This window comes from Anser anser, assembly GCF_964211835.1.
Source record: "Anser anser genome assembly, chromosome: 2".
NCBI lineage: Eukaryota > Metazoa > Chordata > Aves > Anseriformes > Anatidae > Anser > Anser anser.
The window spans coordinates 101,837,691-101,861,530 of record NC_139721.1 but is presented as its reverse complement, the minus strand read 5'-3'; the positions used below and the strand labels follow the sequence as shown (position 1 = coordinate 101,861,530).

At 35.6% G+C, this 23,840-nt stretch overlaps 1 protein-coding gene across 14 annotated transcripts in view; it reads right to left on the bottom strand.

Moving 5' to 3' along the window:
• Positions 1 to 23,840, bottom strand: part of SUGCT (succinyl-CoA:glutarate-CoA transferase) — a 338,050-nt gene that overhangs the window by 64,945 nt on the left and 249,265 nt on the right. Inside the window, exon 14 of one of the 14 annotated variants that reach the window (XM_083822407.1) lies at positions 17,106 to 17,171. The exons of the other annotated variants lie outside the window; for them this stretch is intronic. Coding sequence (XP_083678533.1) covers positions 17,121 to 17,171 — 51 coding nt within the window. The 3' untranslated portion in view covers positions 17,106 to 17,120. Of the gene's footprint in view, positions 1 to 17,105; positions 17,172 to 23,840 lie in introns of those variants that run through there. 14 annotated transcript variants of the gene reach the window in all.

Below are 23,840 nucleotides of genomic sequence, written 5' to 3'. Positions count from 1 at the left end.
GATACTGCAGCTGAGGACGTCAGTATTTGACCAAAAGCTGTTTTTTGAAAGATGATTGCTGTTCACCGGATTCAGCCCACCTTCCACCTTTCTCCAAGCACAGTAAAACAGAAATTATCAAAACACAGCTGCTACATAAAAATATTTTACAGTGGCTACTGACATGGACTGTACTCAGATATGTGACTTGGTGAGTTAGTAAAGAAAGTCTAAGGAAAGGATTTCTCATTGAAAAAGAACTCACATAGTGGGATCTTTTGCTCTGCTGTGCACATCTGGAAATTAACCTTATAATCCACACTCACCTCAACTAATATCAGACTCTTCACTAAGAAGCCTAGGGTGGTAACCGAATTTCCCTAGTTATAGGCAACAGAGAGAGACGCACACACAGAAAGTGCTTATGACTATGAGGTCTGACCATGATTTTTTTTTTTGACCATACTACGATCATAATATTTCTCTACTAACCACAGAATAATCTCAGAACAAGTGTTTAACTACCTCAGAAATCTCACTTAAATACTTAGAGTTAACATAGATGTATTCAGGGCTGGGTATATCAGCCCCTCATCTGTAAATTATGGGAAATAACATTTCCACTTTTTTTTTTTTTTTTAAGAATAAAAGGCACATGCGACACTGAATGATACAGAAGGGACATGGTGTCGGGGCAGTTTCAGATCAAAAAGCCTAAGTCATCTGCCTTCTGATTTACAGCAGCAGAGGTGAGACAAGCTGCCAGAATGAATTTGCACTATATAATAAAATCCTCAGTATTGCTGAATTTTACTGTCACTGCTCCCATATATCCACCGGCACAGATGTTCCTTATCAGTTCTTTCCCTTCTACTCACAACAAAATATTCAAAGGCTTAGAGCCCATATGCAGTGGGTTGAAGGAAAAGACAGTAATGCATTCAGAAAACGTGACCTGAATGAGTGGTAAGTGAATAAGGTATAAAAGGACAGCTCAGATATATGTATAATCCAGTTTTCCCTTTCAGCACCGACAAACTCTCCGTCTTCAGTCAAGCCTCTGTGTGTACAGGCAGTTGACAGTTAGGGCTTGCCTGCATTCTCCCTTAATCCATCAACATACGCTTGAAGAGGAAAGAGATACTCACACCATCTCCAGAAGAAATCTGGAGTTTTTTCAAGTAAGAATCACGGAGATAGCTTACTTGTTTGTCCTGCATAAACACATCACTCCAGAAGACAACATAAAAGACAGCAGAACTGTTGTAAGTCTGATGCTTTTTTTTTTTTTTTTGTCATTGTAATTGCTCAGCTATTCAAGGCAACGAAGTCTTCGCTAAATTTCATGAAGGTAAACCATGCAAAGCTGAGATGATTTTCAACTTTAAGAAATGTGGTACTAAGAAGAAAATTATAAAATAATTCCATAAAATAAGTTCCATGTGTAACTGATACCCACATGAAGCTACAAGATATTAATACTTATATTTACCTTGACTTTGATTAGTAAATTGTAGACGCCTAATTTTGATTGCAGTTTATTATAGGCAAAAACCAAATGAGGTACAAATCTAATCTGGTCTCTCTGAGATGGCTCCACAACGTGAACCAAAACATAGTAAATAGAGATTTTCATCAGAACCTCTAAAATGCTAAAGTAAATGCACCTACGGTTGCTTCAAGGTTCACTGCAAATTATGTAGGAATAATTTCACAAAGAGGAAAAGTATTCAACTGTGGACCTGTACAAGGAGCTGCATAATGTAATCTAGGGTTGCGTGTTGATTAGCTCAGAAGACAACAGATCCTGCTTGCACTGATGTAAACAGGAGTCAGAGCAAAACCCGAAACGTGCTGGGTTTCTGCTGTTCAGTCAGGTTTTGAATTTTAGCCTGTTAATGATGAATACCAGATGGACATTCACAGTTGTCTCTTGAAAAACTGGAGTAGTAAATACATTTTGTGCATTATCATTCGTTTATTTAGGTAAAAATTCCAAGTGTCAGGCTACAGACAGCCTTCAGGCACACAGAATATTTTTCTTTCTATTGCTAGGTAAGAGATGTTAGACTAATGTGATTCTGTCAGTGAAGTTAGCTGCCTGAATCTTTCTCCTGAAATACTTACACTTTTCTGTTTGCACAAGCTGTCAGAGTTTGAAACTGGTATTAACGGATCTTTCAAATTCCAATTAAAATAATATGTATGTTTGGAGCTTTAAAGCCAGCTATTTCTGCTTAGAAAATATGTGCATCCACAGAATCATTTGAGACTAAAAACATAGGACACGGAAACCCCTCAAAAACTTCATCTTAGGCCAGTTGTCATTCTCATAATAAATTTCAGAAAAGAAACAACCTAATGGAAAAAAAAAAAAAGTCTCTTCTGTTCACAACAGTAGAAATAGTGAAGTTGTATTTTTCAGATTTAAGAGTATTTTTGATGGATTATATGATCCAGAAAACTGTTATTGCTCTATTTTGAAATTATATGTTTATATAGTAAAGCAAACAAAGAAAGAAATCTAGTTCATCAATCTCTTACTACTGTGCAGTACTGAGATGTCTTTAGAAGTGTTATTTTCCTTCTTTTGATAATGGCAAGATTTCTAAATGAATTTGAGAAGAACATGAAAACCATATGTTAAAATTTGACAGTGGTGATCAAATGACAACAGAGATCCGTTAGTTCTTCCTTTAACATTGTAAATATGTGTTAAAATGTTTCCCCAAATCATCACAAGGATTAACAGACTAACACATGTAAAGACAGAAATCAAGAGGTTAGCTATGAAAATGACATTAACAGAGTTATCAAGGAAGAAAAAGAATACAAATAAAGAATTGAAGCTACAACTCAAAAATTCAATAGCATAATTCATATTTCTTAAAGAAAATGAGTTCCACTAAAAAAAATTTAAACCAAATTCTCTGTTAGCTTTATTCCCTGTTAGCTTTGACTTCCATTTGCTGTAACATTAAATGGACATTTCAGAATCTGATCTATTTTCAATGTTTCTCTTCATCTTTGAATACCACTAGAGAAACACAAATGCTTCACAATCCTATCTTCTGCTTCTCTGCACTGGCATCTCAAAGTAAGAATTCTTTTTAGTTTTACTTGATCATGATGGAAGAAACTTTCTCTTAACTATCACTACACATCTGACAGCAGGTACAGTGTTAGGGGCATGCTTTCATGCCAGGAAGTCCATAGTTAAACTTTTCAATGGAGCCACATCTCAGTTTAAACTCCTGCCATATTGAGAAGACAAACACAAGAGTTGTTTTCTCATCAGGATGTGATGGCAATCTAAGCAAAAGACTTCAGTTCCATCTTGTTTAAATATATGAGTTGTTTAATGGATTTTCTTGGGAATAGCAGACATCAAACTGTTTCTGGAATGCTCTATTTTTTTATTTTTTTTTTTAAAGACTTTTATCTTATACACTTGAATATTTATAGTTGTATGTAGTGTTTCAGATACACAGTTTTATGTACAGCACATTTTAAAGCTGCATTTATGCCTTGAAAAAGGATTAGCAGAGCCATCATTCTAAGAAAAACAGTAGCTGTTCCCTAGGCAATCTGAGGAGTAAATAAAATGTCTGTGTCGTTCTGCAGCACTGAAACTAAGAGGTCAGCTGCCAATGGTGGCACTCTCTGAGGGACAGAGCAAGGGTCTGGAGGAAGGGCAGATGTCCCCATGACTCCTGCTTGCTAATGTCTGCTGGTAGTTAGTTTTATGTGCTACCATGCTAAGGACATGAAGGAAATCTATGGTTGTTCCAGAAACATTTTCCTCTCAGAGATGTCTCCAATGACAGAAATTAGGAAAAAAAAAAAAAGAAAAAAAAAAAAGAAATTATTTGGACAATATGCAATGAATACATTATTCTAAAAATGTTGGCACTCAAGTGTTCTATGAGAAAAAGCCCAAAATCAAGACTCTTCTTCTTGCTGTAGCACAATTTAACTAAAAGGAGCACTTAGGAAATCACAACACTCTGCATATTTGCTCCACTAGTTAAACTAATTTCACTATGAAGAAAAAATCCTAATGCAATTTTTGAAGCTCCATGAACAGAGAATGCATACTCATGCTTTTTAACACTTTCCATTGCCATACACCCATGTCAATTTGCCCATAATTCAGTTTGTTTAGGAAAGATGGTACTTGGGCTAATGTGGACTAACTAATAGCAGACAATTCTACTATTTTAATTCTATGAATTCTTGCAAGTGTCTTTAAAGCTCAGAGGAGAGATTTGAATGGGGGGACTATGAAGAGAGTAACAAACGAAACAGGCACATGGTTTTAATTTGGGGGGAGGGAGTCTGTTATGAAATTTACTTGACTGCTGCAGGCAATATTGGAGAATTAAATGGAAACTGGCTGAACCTTAGCTTCCAGTTTATAAAGAGCATTCACTCTATAAAGTTTCCTTATAGCACCTTTTTACATAATGAGCTTTAACTAAATTCTGTCAGCACGGAAAGTGCTTCATATGGTTTAAGATGTGTCTTACTTCAGGAATTCAGAAGCTTTTCCTTTCAAAGGCAGAGAAGCAGCTCTAAAAGAGAGCTTGAGTCTCTAAGCAGTGGAAGATATTGTACCTTTCCCATGTCTCATGCTTTCAGCTAAAGACTTGAACAAATCTATGGCGGGACGTTGATCTTGTCAGCTGCATGCATCCTTTATCAGATTATTCATATACTGTACTATAACCCTCAGTCTCCAGAAAACATGAGCTCTCCTGATAGTACTGTAACAGGTAAGAAAAGTAGGAAGGACAAATATATATCCCAGTTTCAATTGTATTTAATTTTCTTAATTTTCAATATGTTTTCTTTATTTTGGTTTTGGGTTCAGACAGCTCAGAAGGCTTGCCCTTTCTGATATCTATTTGACTCATCTTGGTGCCTCCCTTTCTTTCCTCAATGTAGCCCTTCAGAAACTTCCAGCAGGCTCTGTCATGCATAAGTACCACTGGATGGTATAAGAGGAGGAACAAATGAACATCCAGCATCAAGATTTGTAGTCCTCCACCTGTTTTTTTCCACTTTGAGCTTAATTCAGCTCTTAATTATTATAAACAATAATGATGAATGATATTTTGTGTAGTTGTGCTTAGAGAAATATCAGTGTGTGTTGTTTCAGGCACTGTATAGCCACAAAACCTTTGCTACCATTTTAAGTAGACACAAAAGCTAAGAGACCTAATACTTCAAATGCTTCTAAGAACGTAAGTATCTTTAGCAGTGTACAGTGTTCCTGGGAACTCAAAGTAGTTACACCGCTCACATGTGCAATTGGAACTGAGCTTCTATTTGCAGAACAAAAATTTTAAAAGTCAGTTGAGAAACTTCTTTTATTTTTTTTATTTTTTTTTTCTCTAACAAGGAATTGTGGAGATTTTGGAGTCTTCTAGATGTAAAGATGTGTTTTAGCAATGTCATCTTTCTGCAAGTATTTGATTTTTCAACCCATTGTTCAAGACAAAAGGATTAAAGGAATAAAATCTGTGGTCAAACGAGATGTTCATTTAAATTGGAAATTAAATATTGATACTTGTGTTCTGATAAAGTATAAATGAACTTCATCTCAAAATGTTACTTTGAGATGAAGGATCAAAGTTCTAAAATTTCACATACTAACTGCCTGCAAAGATACACTGTGCTTATTTTTTCTTAAGATGAATCTATTTAAAGATTTACCAAAAAAAATCAGTTGAAAAATACCATTACCTCGCAAATCAACTATTGATTTGAACTTTTCAAATGACTGTCCTTGTAAGTACTATTCAAATGAAAACACTGGAATTCCTTATAAAGGTTAGGTACACAGTGTAATTTAATTAAAAAATTTATGACCATCTTTACAAAAGTAAGGAATAGCTATAATGAGGTAAAAGGCAGAAAAATATATAATGCTAAATTTGCTTCATATTCAGTACAGAAGCTAGAATGCAGAAGAAAATAATACAAGCAGGTGATAGTGAAAACAGAATCAGCCAGAGTGTTAGAATGACACGTGTATTCTTCTTTTGTTTGTTTGTAATTTGGCAGCCAGAATTATTTCCTTGAACTCCATCAGACAATTAAAGTTTCTGGCATACTAACTCAGCAAAGGGGGAAAGAATCAATTTTACAAGTGTAATATAAAATGTGATATTTATACTGTTTTCCGGTAGTAATCAGCACTGTCTGATGTGCAAGTAATTTGTTGAATGCCAAAGACACTTATGTCTGGCTAACAGTTGTTGGCTGATTTTGCTGAAAGCTGTGTGTCAGACCAGGAATCTGTTTGCGGTAAAACGGTTCGTGCAGGAAGGTAGGCAGCCTGCTTCCACGTTCTGCACTAATGATGTCTCTTCCCAGCAACCACATTTTCCATTTTGGACCCCTGCTCTAAGAAGTCCCTAAATTTCCTCTGAGGGTATGCTGGGGGAAGAGGGTATATCCCTTCCTCAAAGACTCAGTTCCAAAATTCATAAATTAACCAAAATGAAAACAAGATGGAAATGACTCTTTCAGATAAATTAATATTTTCTTATTTTAAGCCAAGTAATAACTGTATTTTGTCTTTGCCGCCTACAGACCTCAATATTCATTACATTAGATAAATAGGCCTCATATAATTAAAGTATTACCTTTTGCAAGCATTTTTATCGCTTTATAAGAGACAGTGAAATGAAAGGATATAATAGAGAAGAATGAGCTGCCATGTATACTGCTTTTCAGAAATACTGAGAAAGTGCTGTGACAGTAGCTGAATCACAGCCAACCTCTTCCCAGCTCAACTCCACCACCCGATCTTGAGAGAGGAGAAGTACCAATTGCAAAGCCTCTAATTCCTTCTCTTCCCCTTTCTCCTGATGCCCAACCTGCAATAGGAGTGAAGGGAACAGTAATATAATCATGCTGGTAGGGGAGCTGCTTTATACCCTACAAGAATGGCCAGGAGCACATTGTAATCCAGCCATGACTGCATGCCAGATGCCACACAGGAGCTGTGTGGCACAAGCTGGGAAAGACCCCAGGTTCCCAGTACAAAAATCTAACTCTCGATCATAAGACTACCCTTTCTTCTTCCTTAATCCTTTATTTTATTTTCAGTAACATGATAGATTCTAATCTACCTCATAACCCCATTAGTGCTGCATGCCAGTCCCTGGCCCATCTGCAACCGTCCTGAAACCACTTCAGATAGCACTTTTTCAAGCCACGCTAATCAAAATGAAGTATCTCTCAATTAATTATCCCTCTACAACCTGCATTCCAATCCCTCTCCATAATTGGCAATTACTTGCCCATTCTTCCTCACAAAGCCCAGAGTAAATTGGATAATTTTAGCATTTGTTTTATTTTGAGTGGTCCTAAATTTAACGTGGGAAACTCTTTGCACCCCCTCCCCTTTCTGTTTTGGTAAAACAAGTTAGTTAGAACCCATGTCTTCACAATTAAATTTTCAACAACACATTGGGAAGGTCATTGCCTCAGCTGTTTATTGATCTCATTATTACTAAAAGCATGTGTTTATAGCTATGTCTGGCCTTTTATCATACTTTTTCACATTATTTTAAAACATATTAAACAATGTATTCAAAATATCATTTTTAATATAAACATTATATATTAAGGCCTCCTCTCCAATTTTTTCCAGACCAACATGTTGCAAAGTATTTCCCAGTTCATATTAAACACACATGAGAACATTTACACTTATGATTAGGAATCAGCTCTTGACCTTCTAAACTTGTATTGTTCCCTGATGAATGCTTTGGTTCTAATTCCCCAGAAGGCCATGACCTGCTGAGTACCCAAGGTCAAATAAAATGAAGTCCTTAAAGCTTTCTCGTATGAATTCTAACATGCTTTCTAAGAATTTTAGGCTCAAATTTAACCCTCTCTGTTTTATAAGATTTTTCTAATATGAGTTTCTGGTTATTCCGAGCAGCTGAGTGTGCTGCATATTCTATGGTTCATTCCCTGCACAAACAGCCCTTCTGGCTTATCACCTTCCCCTTCATCACTCTCTCCTGGAATCACAAGAATGAGAAGCGTTAGAAATCTACTCAGCCATCAAGGCCATTGGCTTGCTTGAACAGCCTGTTTCTTACAGAGCTATTCATGCTAATGTTTTCCCAGTCTCATTTCAATCTCATATGGTTTTGTTCACAGGGTAATGGCTGATATTCAACAGTTTTTCTCTTGGTATTTAGTCTAGATTTTCCCTTTCAAAACCTACTGTCATCAACTACACCCTGACCATCTCTGATCTCGCTTATGCTGCTTCTGCCCAATGATTGTGTTCCTACTGTGCAACATCCCTATTCATGCAACCTAAGATGACAAGTAATGCAAAAGATAGTGAAACAAAATACAAGGCACTGGAAAAAACTCTGGTTGGGTGACTTCAGATGGTATCAAGGGAGGGGAAAAAAAGTATGACCAGAATTGAGAATTCAGACCAGAATCAGCAAGCACAGCCAAGAAGAGACTGCCAGGACTGACGTAAATGGCCCAGCTGGGCAATGCAAAGGTGATTAGAAAGGAAACTAGTCAGAAGATCGTGGGAATGGGCTGTGAGGCCTGAAGATAGGCAGCTGGAGCTGAGAGCTGCAGAAAGAGGATATGTAAGGTAGAGCTAGTGGAGAGATGTAGAGGGGGTGATTCTTGTCAAATAGCAGGGTTGTGACATGGTCAAAAAATCTCTGCTGAGCACACAGATGAAACAGCCAGGCGAAGCACAACTGGATATGCTGTCAACCACACGTGACAAACTGGAACAAAAGACATTTCTGGTATCCTAGTGAGATTCAAAGGCAGAAACACTGCCTCCAATTATAACATGCTCTTAGAATAACAGTAGAGAACATGGAACAGTAATTATTACATGCAACAGGATTTGAGAAGAGAGGCAATATCTTTTATTAGCTCAACTGATATAGGTAGGAAAAAAAAAAAGGACAATCTTGCAAGCACGCAAGCCCTTTTTCCATATCTTATTTTACATACTACATCTTTTAATTGTTTTATGAATATCTTAGTAAAACATTCTTTCCAGTGTTACATCTATTTTACTTTTTTTGTTTTTAAAGGCTGCTAGCTTAATAGAAGTGTTATTTGGCTCATCTTCTTTTTAGATTTTGGTTCACACTGTGGCATCACAGAAGCTGATCAGAAAGTGGCAAAGATCTCAGTGAGGTTAACATTTAGCCCACCAGCCTGACATTTTTAAACAGAGCTTTCTATTTTTATGTTAATTTTTCAGCTCATTCAGTTTAAAAAAAAAAAAAATCTTTGAGATAAGATTATCCTGGGCTAACTAATCATCTAGAAAAGCAGCTAAAATAGCTTTTCACAAAGTAAAATCAGAAGAATAAAGCAGATAAGGAGGAATAGTATATATTTCTTAGCTTATACAATACTGTATTTCAATTGTAGTGCACTTAAATAACAGGGATTTAATAAACTAGTACTTAATAAGGTAGCATTTCAGGTAATGGGGTTTATGAACTTTTTTAAAATCTGTTAAATAATAACATGGGAGTAAGGAGAATTTTAGAGTGCTATCATGCTGCAAGTTTGTTACAAGTTAGACTGGCAATAACACTCCTGATATTCAGAAATGTCTGTACATACTCAGCTGGCATGCAGGTGTTTGGCTAATAAAACAGAAATAGAAATTTGACAGTGAGGCAGAAAGCTACCAGATGTTCCTAAGGAATAATCAGGAGGAGAAAAGAGAAAGATGCACTGATATATCTTAAAAACAAACAAAAACCACGGCTACCACCTTCGCTTACCTGGTATCTTGAAAGTTATCATGATAAGAAGAATTTCTCTTTATGTTTAGAAAACAGCCATAGCACTGTATTTGCAGAGTATTGTATAGAATGTTAGGGAAAGGAACCTAAGAGACTCTTATAAAACATATAGAAATAGCTGTAGAACTGTATCTCTATAAGGCAAGTAATTTTAAGGACAGGCAATTGAAATGGAGGGAAGTTAATTGTTCAGTTGGAAATGTGCTTAGTAATGAAGACTTCAGTTTCTTTAGATATTCAGACATGCTAACCACAAGGTCAGTACTGATTAATTCAAGTTTTCTTCATAAATCAGGAATAAAGTTTAATAAAACCCAGGGTTGAAATCTGATCCCATTTACACTTGCACAGCACTAGAAGAATAACCCACCTGAACTAATCTCCAGACTTATCCTAGACTAGCAAAAACCTCCAGCTCCACATCCCTAAGTGCCAAATCTGCTCCAAGTACAATTTTCAAAAGCATAAATTTTTATGCAGTAGCTTCATCAAGAAAATCTTTATAACTATGGTCCCCATGCACTTCTGTTGTTTCAATAACACTGTCTTTATCAGTCTCATCAAAGCTGCTGTCCAGCATGAGGTTGCTGGTAACTATAATGAAGTGATGATGCTGTAGATTTCCTTATAGCTAAAGACTTTCCACTGCTAGGCAGGTGACTGCAATTTCCATCACATCAGGACAATTACTTTTAAGAACGGAAGGAACCTTCACCCTCCCTCCTTTTCCTCTACCCCTCCCAGCTTAGGTTGCACATCATGATCCACAAATTTTCAGATAATACTTTGCTTGTGATTCTCAGCATAACCAGTACTATAGGAAATTGAACTGCAAGACAGAAAATTATTTTTTAAAGGAAACTCTATTTGAAAACCTAAGCCTGGGAAACAGATCACGGAAAATACTGTGAATAAGCTCTTGATTTTACCTTTTGAACAAGGAGATGATACTATGGGTCCCTGCAGAATGTGTTTTCAGAAACAGCCATTAAAGCATGTAAGAATAAAAAATAAAAATAATAAAAATAAAAAAAGAAGTTTTTAATACAAGAAAAAGTTGAAAAACTTATTTTAATTTGTACACACTACAAAACTCCGGAACACCTCCATGTTTTCATTCTTATGACAAACTGAAAACATACAGGATTCTCTTTTTCTCTTTTAAGTTATGATCTCCCTAAGCAAAAACTTGAAAATCTGAAATACCAAATCCTTAACTGAAAACATTTCCCTCGCAAAGTAGAAAACTAAATCCAACTGTGAAAGCATAGGAACCCAAACTCTCTAAGAATGGTTAGAACAAACAAGGCACCGTTAATCTGCTCTGTTTTCATATCCTGTTCTAAAGATTATGAATTGCAACAGTTTACCTTAGTGTGGTAAGAGACATGTACGTGGCTATGCAACACTGCAAAAATAGGAACATCACTGCATCTTAACACTACAGAAGCATTTACAGCTTCAATTAACTGCTATCATGGCCTGACTCTGCATCATTTATTTATTTATTTATTTATTTTATTTTTGCAATAGGCCAAATGCAATCACTAAATTGCAGAGCACAGTAACCTGGCAAAATAACATAATAATATATCTTTAGAATAAAGTCTGCACTGTTTTTTGTTTTGTTTTGTTCATTTTTTTTTTGTTTTCCTGGGTGTGAATAATAGCACAATTAGCTGACATTACATTACCAGAACTCACTCCATGTGCTTACGGAAGCATATACCTCCACAGATCCACTTGAGTAAATTACTTGCATTGTAATTTACTCTTACACAGTGGACTTACACAAAATAAACAGAGGTGTTCTCCCACTTAACCGAGCAGCACACAGGAGCTGCTAAGTTTAGGCTAGAATGTGGCTGTAATGCAAGGCAAAGGTGAATGAACAGAAAGTGTCTATCTGGTATTTGGCAAAAGTGATGGTCTCCGATTAATTACCAGTGGGCATCACTGAACTTTAGGAAAATAGGCCATACTGAGAAAATGCTACGGTAAGTTATCACAGCAGAGATGCTAGGTTCCTGGGTAAGTATCCTATCCCTGCAAGGGGGGCATAATTCCCATTTGGAAGCAAGTCCCACTGAAAATGTTTGTCTCATCTGACTGCTAAATCACATTGTATGTAAACAGCAAACTTTTTATAAGCACTTTGTCTTAGGCTCTGAGTTACTTACTCTGAAAAAGGGTTAAATACATGTAGCTTGCAGGCAAATATTAACTGTCCCATTCTCTCTTTAATGTAGAACAGGATGGCACAGTTAAAATTTAAAATTGATAAGGCAGCTAGGAATATTACTGGAAATTAGCAGAAAACACTATTTTCTTTAGGTTAACTGCAAGGTTCGAGTGATTCTTTGCAAACTGATTTATCTCAGTGTTTCAGTAAAAGTAACTGGAGAACATGTATACAGCTTGCATTTTCAAATCTGAGGTAGAGAGTCGAGATGTCCAAAATGGCGTGCCAGAAAGGGGCCTAATTTCCAGAAATCAGTATCTCAGCATTTTCTTAGTCTTTTTAATTAGAGTAGCCTAAAAATGAGACATTCAGCATCACTATCATAATTCCATCTCTCTCTTTCTTTAAAGCATGTTTGTTTACTAAGAACTCTAATCCTTTTTCCTCAATGACACAACTCAGTAGGATGAAATTACAGAGAAATACCTATACATACTACGTATCACGTATGGGTTTGAAGTAACCAAGTTAAGTCATTTTAGAAGAGAAAAACTCTCAAAGTATATCAAAATCATATAAAATGAAAATCTTTATTGCTATTTTCAGGACAAGACTACTTTTTTTTTTTTCTAGATGTTTATCAAAAATGCTCAAGAGAAACCCAGTGTATCTTTCTACCAACCATTGAGTCAATCCTGCTTGTATTTAAAACTGCCACCTCATAAAGTCAGAGTTTTAAAACTGTAAAATTCTGGATCCTTGAAGTCAACAGCAAGATCTCCATCAACATAAATAAAGTCAGCTTTTCACCTTCATGTTTACTTAATACTATTACACACTGCATTTCTTCTGGGCTATACTTATGATGCATCTACTGAAACCTGCTTTTCAAATGTACTTCATTTATTAATGTAGCAATTTGAAGAGCATAAGATTACTACATTTTGGACTGAAATTCTTGTTCCTGTTTTATGCCTAGTTTTTTGCAAGCGTAGTTAGTAAATGCTTGAGCTATTACTGCTAAACATCATATCAGTTCTTCTGACATTAGAAAGGAATAAAATGTTTCTCCTTTATGTGGCAACTCTGGTTAATCCATTACGAATCTACTTTAAAAATGTCTTGAATCCTGTTTTCCTGGAATAAGATCAATCAGACTGTGGCAGATTTTAAAACCACTGCTTGCCTAGAAGCTGAAATGAAAGCAAAAGACAGAATAGCCTTGCCTGTACCAAAAGAACACTGAAAAGTTATTTCATTTTGTTTTTTATCAAGGTGGTAATGTTTGAACAATGGTTGGAAGACATTAGTAGCATCTTTTTTTTTGCAATGGAATTTCCGCAACTGTGAAGATCTTATGAAGTATTTATCTGTGAAGATCATGTGGAGTATATATAAACAGGGATGATACAGTAACAAACATTAGAGCTGAAGCCAGTAAAAATATAAAACCTCAAAACTGGGATTCTTTTGACGGATGGGGACATATGAAGCAGAATTTTGGTAAATCAGAAATTCACATTCCAATAGTAATCCGTTCCTTGAAGCATGCCTGAGAGAAAACAAAACTGAAAGACTCCTAGCAGCATATATTTGAACAAGCAGTTTAGAAGATCCAAACCCATTTTCTCAGAAAGCAGTAAGAAATTTGTTATTGTGTTGAGGTGGATAATGTTTACTGAGCTATGTTCCCAGATTTAAGTTCTTATTCAAACGAATCTCCATGGAAATCAATTAGAAAGCAGATGTGAGAAAATAACTCAGGTGCTGAGCTCAGATCTAACGTTTTGGAAAAATGAGTCAGGATCCCACCCTCAGTATAGTGACAAAACATTACTTGAATGGGATCAGAATCCTATTCTTCGTCCTTTCAGTTTTTAAATAAGATAGCATTAAACATAGAATTTAAATCTTTGAAGATTCTTTTTTTCATACTGTGACAATAATATTTTATAATGCTGGGGAAAAATTATGGCTTTTGTATTTTCCTTAAGTGGGTTACTCAACAGCATAATAATAGTAGTGCAATAATATCATAATTTTGTTATCATGACTAATGGTATTCATTAAAAACACCTGTGGCCATAAAATAGAGGACAGATGCAAATTCTCTTGCCTTAAGATGTCACCTCTTCACCTTGCCAAATCTCTTCACCCTTGCACACAGGGTTGGTATAGTTAAGTGGCAGTAGCTAACAAAGTTTAACAAAGTTAAAGCATTAACTTTGTACCGAATAAACAACAATTGTCATACGTTTAGCAGACATAAAGCACCACTAGTATAAAAAACTACAAAAATAAACTTCTATCAGATCAATTTGATTTGGAACATACAAGATGTGAGAGCAAGCTTGCAGTACCGATCCCTTCAGTACAGCTTTTCATGATCACTAAATCCCAGTTGTTAAATGCCCTATTAATTAGAGGAAGATCCTACTGAAAACCTATTGTATTGTTCAATTAATTACTCACTGCTTGTCAAGGTTAAGCAAAACTCAAACTTCAAGCTAAACTTCCATACTTGTTGCTATTAATATGTATATGAATCAAGCACAAACACTAAAACAGCTTCCTAAACACTAATGCAAATGTGCAGGCAATGTTATCAGGACTATAGGCTGAAGCAGAAATAAGGCTTTCCCATACCTGGCAGTTCCAAAAAAACAATCAGAACCTGCAATTCAGCTGCAAATACTATCAAATGTACTTTTGAAACTAAACTAAAGATTCTGTTGTAAGAAGTGAATAAGTGCAAACAAGAGATCTCATTGATACTCAGAGATAACTGCAGAAGAAGTACCAGCCTTCATGAACTTAAAATTCATCATACGTGAATATTACAAGGTCAGCAGAGTGCAGAAATGGCTTGCATAGTTCTTTAACCCATGTTTCTTTGTAGTAAAGTTAAAAGTAGAAATTCATATAAGCAGACAACTAGGTAAGTCAGCTGAAAAACTGAAGCTGAAGATGTAGTTATCAATAGGCTGGAAAGTACAAAGAGATTATTTAGGCATAGTATTGAACCTCTGTAAGAAACCTTTGGTTGCCATAAATGAATTGAGTGCTAGCAGAAGATGCCAAACTCCTATTCCTGGAGATACACATGCTCTGTTTATCCACAGAAAGGAAACCCACCCTGGATACACTGGTTCTAGCCAACTACCGCCCAGAATAAAATTTCCCACGAGCAAGTCCACAGAGAAGCTAGTCAAAGGCCAAGGACATTCTCATGTAATTGAAATTAACCTTTTAGACACAGCATAATCTGGAATCGAGCCAGGACACAGAATTCACACCACCTACGAGGCTGATGAATATTCTCCACCCATCAGTGGGCAAAGGACAGACATCCGTTCTCATCATCTTGGACCTCTGCAGTCAGAGTAGTGCTCTAAAATTATTTGAGTCCTTCCTGGAGAGGTACACCCACTGAGCAGTGACAGGAAACTGTACCTCCACCACTGGACTCCTCAAACTGTGTGGGCAATTGCAGAAGCCAAGAACTGTGGAAATGACATTTACGTCAAATATCACTTTGTTCACACAGCTTTTGTGTGATACCTCTACCCCACCCTACCTCTGCTTTATTTGGACTGTGAGCTCCTTAGCTACTGATGATCGACACATCTTTGTTTATCCAGAACCTAGCACAATCATGGACTTTTTTGGCAGTCCTTTGTATAACTTAACAAATATTCTCAGTATTTGTAGAGTTTCAAAAGTATCAATTTTCCTCCGGATTATTTTCAACAGCTACATGGAAAAACTAGCTGAAACGGAACTGAATCTAGTCCCAACAATATGCAGAAAATAACCACTACAACAGATCAGTTCCTGCATAAGCAACAGCCAACTATATTGGAAGATAGACAGAGAAAAAACATTCAGGAGTTAACATTCCTATACATGTTAACAGCCATTCAGTGAGTGCTGGAAGAGTATACTTTGGTTAAGCTGATCACTCTCTCTTTTGACCAGAATCACTAGCAATGTTTTTTCAACCTGAACCAAGTAGAAGACTACCCCAAATATACTAACAATATTGGGGCACTTTGACACCTCAGCTCAATGACCAGCAAGACAATACATCTGGACATGAATATTTCAGACCCTTGAAACCCCCCACTAACATAGACCATGGGACATCTCCTGAGAATCACAGCTGTTACACTGAATTGTCAGACAATCTCAAATCAAGTTCAGATCTCTTATATACACATATCATATGTATATATATATATGTGTGTGTATTCAAGGCATTTAATGGACTGGGTCACTTCAATACTTTATGCATACACACACACACCACACACATATATAGGTGCATATACATACACAAATAAAGTTCTATTCTATTCTGAATATATACCACTACACTATTCTGTTTGGATACCATAGGTACTTATTTGTTAGTGCAAGGAATCCATGAAGGGGAAGAACACAGTACACAAAAGAAAAATACACAAGAGAGAATACAGACAGTGACAAGATTTTTCTCCATAATTCTCTATTAATGCATTGTAAAGTTTCATTTCAGTTTCAGTGCACTAATTTACATGCTTTTCTTTAACCTGTATTTCATTCCTATCTTAGAAAATGATCACACAGGTGTTTCCAAGTAAGATAATACCATGTGTTTTTCAGGTTACTTTTGATTACACCTTTGAATTTTTACAAATCTTTCTACAAGAGTTAATTGTGTCTAGACTTGCAACAGACCCTCCTTCATCAGTTATTCGTAGGAAATTTCTCCATTTATATTTCTCCATTTATAAGCTTGTTTCTAAACTATTTCTCTGTGCTATTCATGACTGTGTGACCGTGACCATGAAAATATAAGGATCAGAGGGAGAAATACTGTTTACCTTTCAATATAACCCCAAAAAACTAAAGAATATGGGCAATACATTTGTAAGATCTGAGCTACTCTATGTAAACTTCAACTGAGCAATTTGGAACAGTTGTTGGTGAGAGCTAGAACACTGGAAAGTTTTTGGAGTATTAATATGATACTTAGAAATGCAGCAATAATAGTATTCAAAGCAAGTGGAGATAAAACAAACAAACAAAATCACTAACGTTTCAGGGTCTGTGTAGAGACTTTCCATTGCCTGACCACTGAAAAGTTAAGCAGATCGCTTTGGCTTTGTTTGTAATGTGTTTATTTCCAGAAGATACTGAAAGACAAATGAACAAATATCATAGGCATTAATATTAGGACTTGTGGCTAAATTTTTTTAACATTATGTACATGCGTCTGTTGTGAGAGCATGAGAGTACTCCAGAACACTTCAGGTCAACTTAGCAAAGATTTCCCACCCCCACCCCCCACCCCTCCCCGAGTGAATGTTTAAGTTATTTATAAAGGTGACTTCTACACATAAAGCATACATCTTGGAATTTTATAACATCTGGAGACACCTCCTGAGAACAATACCTAACAGGAGAAGCTGCAATGCAAAGTGGGCTGGATGAACCTGTATGGGAATTTGGGAATTACTGGAGAACATATCTTACAGATTACATGTATAATTATACTGACATCTTGAATATAGCAGAGCTGTGTGAGTTCCTGAGGGATTTGGGCAGGTAGAAAGGTAATCTTCCGTTTGACATTATTTGTTTGTAGTTCTCTGGAATTGCAAAGGAAGGAAGAGAAGGGAAGGGTTTTAAATGGACATATTCTCATTATCAGCAATCTATGGATCTCAGTTACAGTTGCTAGGAATAAAGGTAAATACTCCAGACTTTCACAAAAAAAAAAAAAAAAAAAAAAAGGATAAGAATCCTGCAGTTGTCACTAAAAAAGACTCTCTTACAGTCATTTAAAACATTTACAGTGGTGTGTGCAACAATTCTATGAATCAGTGTGCCTAAATTCATAGAATCATTTAGGTTGGAAAAGACCTTCAAGATCATCAAGTCCATCCATCAAGTTCATAGCTTTTTTTGTCTTAGGCTCCCTAGAGCTTGCAAGCAAAGTAGTAAGTGGTAAAAAGTAACATTTTCTTTTATTAGGGTTCTGTATAGGGACAGGCAAGGGGGAAAGGGGGGACCTTTGATGTAGCTGTGACTAGAAAGAAACAACAGAATTTTCAATAGTAAGCTAAAGAATAAAAAATACAACAGAGAACTAACATGTCCACATCTCAAGTATACATGTGAAGAGGTTTTATGTGAGCCCTACACAGTGAGTGCACAGTCTTTTTCTTTGCCAAACACAACAAGCTGACAAATACACATACATACCAGTGTCACTAGTACAGAGGCAGACAAGGCAAAATTGCATTCCTCTCACTGGCATACCCTATCTTGATCATTTCTGAAAATGTTTCTCTCCTCATTCTGTGCAGACGTGAAGGCAGGTAAATAAAAATTTAATAAGAATATACTATCAAGAAGGAATAATGGCTGGTTACCACATATGTTTCAGACAATAAACTCGTTTGGTGGAAAAACTGAAGGGACATGGGAATTAAAGAGCAAACTGTCAACCAGTCTCTCCAAACATACAAAAAAAAATAAAGTGGTAATGAAAACAAACAAGCGAACAAGCAAACAAACAATAACAACAAAACATATATCAATAAGCAATAGGGAAATTAGGGAAATTTGGTTCTGATAGCTGTCTAAAACTTGGAATGATCTCAGGAGCTATCCTGGTCCAAGGAAGCCAAAAGACCACATGAGTAACTGTCCCTTGTGAACTCTTCCCCAGGTGAACATCCTCAGGATGAAATACAATTGTTTATTGTGTGTCTTGGTAACAGAAAATTCAATCCATCATTGGCCTCTGACTATCCATCTCATTTCCAGTCTTCACAATATCTGGTAAGTTATTGAGAGAATTTTCTCCCCAGTAAAGAAAATCATACTTTAAAATGTCAGTGTGATTAATAAGACATTAATGGACCCATCTCAGCACCTTGTCTGCTCAAATGTCACCTTTTGTGGTGTTTGGCAGTTCTCTTTTCCTGAAGGGCATAAAAGGCGACAGTCTTGATCAGACAAGAGGTGCACTTGTTGGCACATAAACACAGACACTAACAATTTTAAATTATACAAGTTAACAAAAAGAAACTGGTTTTATCCTCTCTGGAAAAATTTGTAACTCAGACCTTTCACTGCTTCTGATGTTGCATTTGGCTGAACACCATTAATTTGAATGCTTGTACTTGTTGCTTGTTGGGTGATTGAACATATTTGTGTCAAAACAAATGTCTTGTTCATACATGCTGTATGAAGAGGCTTCTTTCTTCCTGCTGAAACCTGATCTTTATTAACCTTTCATATCAGAAGGAGGACGTTATATACGAATGTCTGGGCAAAGTATGCTTTATTTTTGACAGCCTGCATATAGTGAGCCATCAGAGTACCTATGCCTCAACTCTTATCTCATATCTGTTATTTAGAAAAGTAGGAACTAGCAGTAGTTTCTAGATCAGAACAGAATGCGCACATATGACTCAAAAAAAAAAAAAAAAAAGCTGAACTTACCTAAAAATTTATTTTAAGGTTTTAATTCAGAAGTCAGGTTATTTATACCAATAAAACCATAAAACTACAGTTTGTATGATTTACTGGTATGATTATTTTAATATACATTATTTTAATTTTAATATGCAAGTCTAGCACCACCAAAGATGAAAAACAAGAATAGTCCAAAATGTTGTTCATATTCTAGTGTGGTATATAGGTCAAGATGAAATGGATCCATTGATCTTTGAACTTTATCCATATTAATCTGAAATGAGTGGTAAAAATACATTTAAAGGATAAGTGACAACAGGGAATCTGATAGCTCCATTTCACAGCAAATTTTGAGGTTTCATTAAATGCTTTCATTCTGTACTGGAACAAACACATCTTTTATGCATTTTTGTCAGAATTATCTTGTGCTCCATTTCTGATTGAAACTGAAGCTTTATATGGAAAAAAAAAAAAAAGTATGCTTCTCTCTGTGTGGCCTCAGAGAGGGAACTGTTTTATGGAATAATGTTTTATGTTGATAATGAAGTTGTATGGCCAAAAGAATCCAGATTCTTTTGCCTCTTCCCTCCCCCCTTGTCTTATTTAAAACATAATTTTCAATCTCCAAAACATAAATTAAGGTAAAAAAGTTAGACTGAGTGCCAATACCGAGAATCAAAGGGCCCAGCTTTAGTGCTCCAATTAAAATGGGGCCTATAATGTATAACAGACCAAAAAGATTGTGTCTGATTATAGTTGGAACTACTCTAAAAGATTTTAAATTATTTTGCTAATAAGTGGCCCGTTTACTTCCATAATGGGATTTCTGAAAAAAACTGTAGAAGTTAGAAAAAAACAGCCGTGATTGCTCATTTGCAATTCACAAAGTTGCCTTATTTATAACTTTATACGGTTGGAACCACATCTTCTGTGAAGGATGACCATATGTCCTTTGTATACGTTACAGTTATGACACTGATTGTCACCTACTGAATAAATGAAAAAAGCTTAAATTTAAACATAGAAAACCTATATGCAAGAGATATTTTTGGCAAACCAGTGAAGGTTTCCTCTCAACAGCAATGGCACATGTTCATAGACTGTTCCATTAAAATTATTTGTAATGCCTATTAAATGAGTGCTACACCAATTAAAATAAGGAGGTAAATGAAGACAATGAAGAAGGAGGAGAGATGCACTGTCAAGTATACTTTTATCTTTCCGTTTGAAAAATCCATATTAAACTGTGGGACCAAAGATAAAGGTGTAAATGGGTCGAATTCATGCCAAATGGAATCTTTCAATTTCTCCATTATATCTTTGTGTATGTGCAAGAGGCCAGACTGGAAAAAGAAACAGAATATGTTATAATACAATACTGAGATGGCCAAAAGGGAGTTATTGCTCTGAATTAAACAGATGGGTTTCCATGCCAAGCTATGTTGCTTTTGCCTTTCCTTCACTCAACAGTAAGGGATCAAATGTAACATTTTTTTAATTTTATTTTTTTTCTACAGCTATCCTAAGTGAACAGAAGTATAAAGTTATCTGTGAAACAGTATAAAGAGAAAAAATAAATACTGGAACTGCAGTATAGTATGGTGACCATATGCATTAATCCTCAAAAACACAAAGCAAAATATTAATTTCCTTATCCTGCTGGAAAACTTTTGATTGCTAACATAAGCACCTATTACTGCTAAGTGGTATTTCACAGTGACTATTTTTTTAAATGTGGAAAGCTATGGATACAATAAACAACAGATGGAAGAAGATAACTGATGTAATCCGGAGATTTACTCCTAATATTGTAAAGGTTTGCTTCTTTGGGGGAAGGTTAATTTTTATTTTGGTTTTATTTCTGACAGTTCCACAGGCATGTCATAAGAGATTTCAGTGAAGGAGGCTAAATCCTTGTTAGAGAATTTATAGAACAGAAACAAATAATTTCTCATCTCATTCCAGAGTGTTGGTAATTACTGCCTTGGACAACTGAAATTCTTCGCTAGACAGTGTCCTTTTTCTGACACAGGGGAATAGAGTGTTTTGTCATGTGAGGATTTCATCTTCATCATAGGCCAAAAGGTTGTGCCAGTAGGAATATTTTGATATGATATTTTTTTAAAGCTAGCTTTTCTGTTGAGATTCTTAAGCAATATTTTTTTCTCTCTTTCCTACTTTTCCTCCTCTGCTGACACTTTACATAGGAGCCAATCTTTTCTTTTGCAAGAGAGCAGAGCTCTTGGAAAGACCATATAACTCTTTCACTAGGAAATCTGTATTTCCAGGCTGACTAGAGACATAAAACAGATATAAGGAATCAAGTCCTTATATAATCATAAGGGCTACCCCAGCCCTTCTCTCCCTTCAGACAGCCTTAGGTTTCCTGGGTACACCACTTGCCATTCAGTGCACATCTAAGGCTTCAGATCCAACAATGAAGCCTATGCTAGCTGTAGCTGTATTTTCAATCATTCAGTATGCTGAAGTGAATAAAAACAAAACAAAACAAAAAAATGCAGCATAGAATGATGGAATATGTATTAAGGCCTATCATATGTATCATGGAATATGTATCGTGGCCTCCACCGAATACCCCATTTACAATGAGTTTTAAAGAAATCTAGAATTTTGTTATCAGTGCCATGGAATAAAAATAGTTATTTTTTCCACTTCTGGTTGCCAAATGTGAATAAAACAAATCCTACATAAAAATCATATTCCAACATTACCGTTCTTAAGACCAATCCTTTCATGGAGTTTTTTGTTTTGTTTTGTTTTTCCAGTGAATTTCTGTCACATATATCATATCATACATGTTCATACTGTTCAATAACGCTGCTCTAAAATTCTGACTTTGGGGTTTTGGTGGTCTTTTTCTTCCTTATCTATGTATAACACCTATCACATATGTATCGCTACCCAAATCCCCTAAATTTAGGATTTATATCAGTTAAAGAATTCAATACTTCTATCATATGAAAAACAGATCATATTTCATTTTATGAAATGAGCTATTCACAAAACTGTCAGTGGAGGACTGGATGAATCTGTTTTAAAAAATTTGTTTTCTTCAGTGCTAAAAATCATAATTCTGTTGCCAAGTAAAGGCAGAAAATATTCTGTTTATACAATGACCTTATAATGAGAACTTTTTTCATAATAAAATTATCATGTAAGGATCATAGGAAGAAAACAAAGGTTCTTTCTTCTTTTGATAAATTCGATGCCAAGTCACTAACCATTTTTTACTTGATTTAGCTGTCAAGAGGAGAAAGACTATAAATTCAAAGCCTGTCAATATCTGTGTTGGACTGCTTTAAGGACAGACTATCCTTTTAAGGGTTTTCCTTTTTTATTTCTGGATAGCTGAAAAGAGTTTTCCACTGGGTGAGCATAGTTCTCCAAAAAACATAGTTAAACAAAAAAACAAACAAAAAATCTAACCCAGATTCAAAGAAAAAAAAATGTTTTCCTTTTAGAATAAACTCTGATCTGGTGTTGCACTAATATTTTGTGTTCACGTCCACAAGTATAATTAATATGTAAAATCTTTTCTCTCTCATATTCATATACATATATACACAAATACACATATAGATACACACACACAAATACAAACACACACACATTAGAACACATACAAAATGCTCAGAATATCTGGCCTCTTACCAAGACCTTTCTCTAAGAATTGAGTGCTTTATACCTTAGACATTCTAGAAAGTACTTGCTAATGTAATCACTTAAAAAAAAAAAATAGATTTGCATAAGTTAATTATAGGAAAAGTTATTTTTGGAGGTAGTGTATGATTTACAATCCACATATTATTTCAGGCAGAATATCTTGTTTCCCTCTGTGTTGACAAGATTGGTCATAAAGAGATATCATCTGACACTGTAAATCTGTGTTTTAAATACAAATTGGTCTGTTCACACTGGCCATTTTTTCTAACTACTGGAAAATGCCAACAGCCTCTGCAGAGGCAAGAACTACATTTCTGTGTTTTCCACTTTATTGGATTTGAAAGATAGATTATATTTATGTTAGGGTTTTTTTTTGCAGTTTAATACACAGAAGACTTAAAATTATTGCTACTGTGAGACCCTTAACTATGAAAAAAGCATTGGAATATGACCAAAATCTTTGTTAGCAGCCAGCAATAGTCAATGGTGCAGAAAACTAGTGTTCTCAATATGGCTTATGACAGTCTATGTCAATGCCAATGCTGTTCATTGTGCCTGATTCCACCAGTTAAAACTTCCTACAGTGATCTGTCATTACTTTTTCCGCTAGTTATCATCTTTTAGTCATCCAAAATTTTCTTTTACACTTTTTTATGTATTCTATAAAAGAGTACCATGACATAACTGCTGAT